This window comes from Orycteropus afer, unplaced genomic scaffold (genome assembly GCF_000298275.1).
Source record: "Orycteropus afer afer isolate SDZICR_OR568_19922 unplaced genomic scaffold, OryAfe1.0 scaffold00471, whole genome shotgun sequence".
In the NCBI taxonomy this organism is placed as follows: domain Eukaryota; kingdom Metazoa; phylum Chordata; class Mammalia; order Tubulidentata; family Orycteropodidae; genus Orycteropus; species Orycteropus afer.
Window position 1 is genome coordinate 1,763,300 of NW_006922058.1, and position 4,165 is coordinate 1,767,464.

The 4,165-nt window shown below is 45.6% G+C and overlaps 1 protein-coding gene across 1 annotated transcript in view; it reads right to left on the reverse strand.

The window, feature by feature from the left end:
• SBF1 (SET binding factor 1) overlaps nucleotides 1–4,165 on the reverse strand; it is a 34,174-nt gene that overhangs the window by 10,023 nt on the left and 19,986 nt on the right. Inside the window, exons 35-36 of the mRNA XM_042782798.1 lie at nucleotides 4,031–4,165; nucleotides 3,725–3,955 (exon numbers count right to left, since the gene is read on the reverse strand). The exon at nucleotides 4,031–4,165 is cut by the window's right edge and continues 57 nt beyond it. Coding sequence (XP_042638732.1) covers nucleotides 3,725–3,955; nucleotides 4,031–4,165 — 366 coding nt within the window. The remainder of the gene's footprint in view (nucleotides 1–3,724; nucleotides 3,956–4,030) is intronic.

Below are 4,165 nucleotides of genomic sequence, written 5' to 3' on the forward strand. Positions count from 1 at the left end.
GCCTTCTTTGCAGAAATGGCAAAGCCCATCCTCAGATTCACACTCAACTGCAAGGGGCCCCAAACAGCCAAAGCAGTCTTGAAAAAGAACAGAGTACATGGACTCACTTCCTCATTTCAAAACTTATCATATAGCTACAGCAGTCAGAACACTCTGGCACTGGTATGGTAACAGGCACACACACCAATGGAACAGAATCAAGAGTCCAGAAATATACGCATCTCTGGCCAGCTCACTTTCAACAAGGCTGCTAACTCCAACCAATGGGGAAAGAACAGACCCTTCAGTAAACAGTGCTGGGACAACTGGACCTCAACATGCACAAAAACGAAGCTGGACTCATACCTCAGCACATGTGAAAGTTAACCCAAAATGGGTCAAAGACCTCCAAGTAATAACGGAAAACATAAAACATAACACAGTAGTAATGTTTGCAGATCTAGTGTGTTTTGTTTTGTTTTTATCGTTCCCTCCCCTCCCACACCTGGTAACCAAGAAAATTTCCTTCCATATATGAACTTTTCTTTGACTTTTTATAATAATAAACTAATACTATACTTGTCCTTCTGTGATTGACTTATTTCACTCAGCTTAATGTCCTCCAGGTTCATCCACGTTATGCAGTGTTTTGCAGATTCTACATTATTCTTTAGGCTTGCACAGTATTCCGTCGTTGTGTATGTGCCATAGTCTGGTTATCCATTCCTCAGCTGATAGGCACCTAGGTTCTTTCCATCTTTTGGCTATTGTAAATAGTGCTGTGACGAATGTGGGTGTGCATATGTCTGTTCTTGTCATGGCTCTCACTTCTTTAAGATATTTACATAGTAATGGATTCCCAGATCAAATGATATTTCTAATTCCAACTTTCTAAGGAATCGCCGTAATACTTTCCACAGTGGTTGTACCATTTTACAGTCCCACCAGCAGTGTACGAGAGTCCCAATCTCTCCACATCCTCACCAGCATTTGTTATTTTCTCTCTTGTTGAACTTTGCTACTAGTGCTGGGGCCAAATGGTATCTCATTGTTGTTTTGATTTGCATCTCTCTAATGGCTAATGATCGTGAGCATTTCTTCATATGTTTGTTGGACGCCTTATTCATGCCTTACTCACTTATTTGGTGAAGTATCTATTCACATGTTCTGTCCATTTTTCATTGGATTGTTTGTGTTTTTGTTGTTGGAGTTTTCTATAAATTTTAGAGGTAAGTCCCTTGTCAGATATTTTTCCCCAATCTGTAGGTTATCTTTTGACTCTTTTGGAGAGGTCTTTGGAAGCACAAAGAACTTTAATTTTTAGAAAGCCAGCCCTAGTTTTGAGAATTGCTTCATGCACAGGACACCAAAAGTACAAGTAACAAAATATAAAATAAACAAATGCATCAAAGGACTTTATGAACAAAGTGAAGACAGTCCACAGAACTGGAAGAAGTGTTTGGGAACCGCATCTCTGATAAAGGTTTATACCTAGGATATACAAAGAATGCCTACAACTCAACAACCAAAACAACAAACAACCTAATTAAAAAACAGGCCAAGAGCCTGAATAACAACCTAATTAAGAAAGAATACACAAATGGCCAATAAATACATGAAGAGATGCACAACATCATTCATCCTTAGGGAAAACGCAAATCAAAACCACAAGATAGCCCTTCACTCCTGCTAGGCCAGCTATGATCAGAAAGAAGAAGTGTTGGCAAGAACTGGAGACACGGGGAGCCTCACATGCTGCTGGTACAACTATAAATTGGCACAGCTGTTGTGGAAAACAGCCTGGTGGTTCCTCAAGAAGTCAAATAGAATTACTCCAGGATCCAACAGGTATACATCCGAAAGAACTAAACAGACAGACTTAACCAGATACCTGGACACCTAGGATCACTGCAACACTACCTGCAACAACCAAAATATGGAAAGGATCCAAATGTCGATCAAGAGATGAATGGGTAACTGAAACATGATCCATCCACACAATGGGATAGTACTCACCCACAGAGAGAATGAAGTTCTAATACCTGCTACAACATGGGTGGACCTTGAAAACTTTATGCTGAGTGAAATACATCAGATACAAAACAAGAAATATCGCATGATTCCACTTTTATGAGGCACCTCCAAACCAAAACCAAATTCACTGCTGTCAAGTGGATTCCGACTCACAGTGACCCCACTGGGTTTCCAAGGCTGTAAATCTTTACAGAAGCAGACTGCCTCATGTTTCTTCCATGGAGCAGCCGGTGGGTTCGAACCACCAACGTTCTGGTTAGCAGCCAAATGCCTTGACCACTGCCCACCAGAGTTCCTTCATGAAATACCCAGAATAGGCAAATTCAGAGAGACAAAACAAGACAGATTAGAGGTTACCAATGGCGTGGGTAGAGAGGGGTAGAATGATTGTTTAATGGGTGTGATGGTGAAAATACTCTGGAATTCAAGAGTGGTGACGCTCACACAGAACAGAATGCTCTTAACGCCAGTAAACCGTTCACTCACGAGCGGGCAGACTGATCGGCGTACTGTTATAAGGTTCCTGTGTGTGAGATGACATGATGTTAAAAATTGAAGAGTTGACTGTAGTCCCTAGCAAGCAATACATCATAAAACAGAGGCAAAACTCAAAAACAAGTATAGCAGAGAAAAGTGGCATATTTAAAAAATGTATGAAGAGAGACAGGAAAGGAAGAAGGATCGGAAAGTGAACAGAACAAATAAACAAACAGCAAGATACTAAGCCTGAATACTATTGTAGCAGCAGTTACTCAATGTAAATGTATCAAAACGCCAATAAGAGACACAAATGGTCAGCCCAGAACAAAGAAAGAGGCCTGGGTCACACGAGTGATTTGTGATCTGCTTCTAACAGAAAAGTTGGCAGTTTGAACCCATCAGCAGCTCCATGGAAGACAGATCTAGCAAACTATTTCTAGAACAGATTACAGCCAAGAAATATCGTGTGAAGCACTTCCACTGTGTCACCCACATGGTACAACCAAAAGTCAGAAACCGACTTGATGGAAGCTAACGTGAAGATAAAAAGGACCAGCTGTGTGCTGATCATGGCAAAGTCACCTGAGAGACAGATGTGTTGGATGTACAAGTGTAGCCAATATGCCATATACACAGTAATCACAGGACACAGTGTGGCCATGTCACCACACAGATTTCAAGGCAAGTATTGTCAGATATAAAAACCATAAGCCTGTGCTCCCCAAACCCTGAGAGGTGACAAGTGTCTTTGGGCAGATCCCATGTGGGTTCCCTCCTTCACACCTCACCACCTCCCTGCAGGTGGGAATCAGCATCCCCTTTCTCCAGGTAACACTCAACTCTCCAGAGCCACACAGCCACCAGTGAGGGGGGCAGGGCAGGGCGAGAAGAGCCTGCATGTCAGTTCCAAGCCCCAGGCCTTCCACCCACCCCATCCTGAAGGGGCACCAAAGTGGTGAAGGAGTCAGGCAAGCACCGAGTTAGGGCGGGTGAGCAGGGAGCCCCAGGGGCGGTAGAGCTCATCAAGGAAGCAGGTGTGATGCACCTCCCAGAGCAGAGAGGGCATCAGGACGCCAGAGGTTTGTGACAACACACACACACATGCATGTGCACAAAGACACACAATACACATGTACACATACGCACATGCACATGGGGCACACATACATACACATGCATACGTCCACACAGATTCATTTCCATGCACACACACATGCCCCTGGGGACACACCTCCAGCAGGCGTGAGATGGCGTCGGGCTGGGCCCGGGGACGGCTGTCGTAGCAGGGCCACACCACGCGGCGTCTGCTCTGGGGGACTCCACCATCAGGCCGCTCCTCTTCAGGGGGCTCGGGGGGGCCCTGAGCCAGCTCCCAGTCATAGGGGGGGCCCTCAGCCAGGCTCTCCTCAGTGTAGAAGTCCCACACCTTCAGGTTGGACACATTGCTGTAGGGGCGCAGCACCTGGGGGAGCCGAACGTTGAGGATGGGCCAGGCGGGTGCCACACCCTCACCCTGACCCTCAGGCCCCGTGCTGACCTCCGTGTCCTCGGGTGCATACATGTAGTTGTGGAACACAGGTATCTTCTTGCTGAGCCGATCCACATACTCCCACACAGACCTGCAGGTCTGTGGGCCCCTCCGCTCCCCCTTCTCCTCGTACAAGAGGCCTAC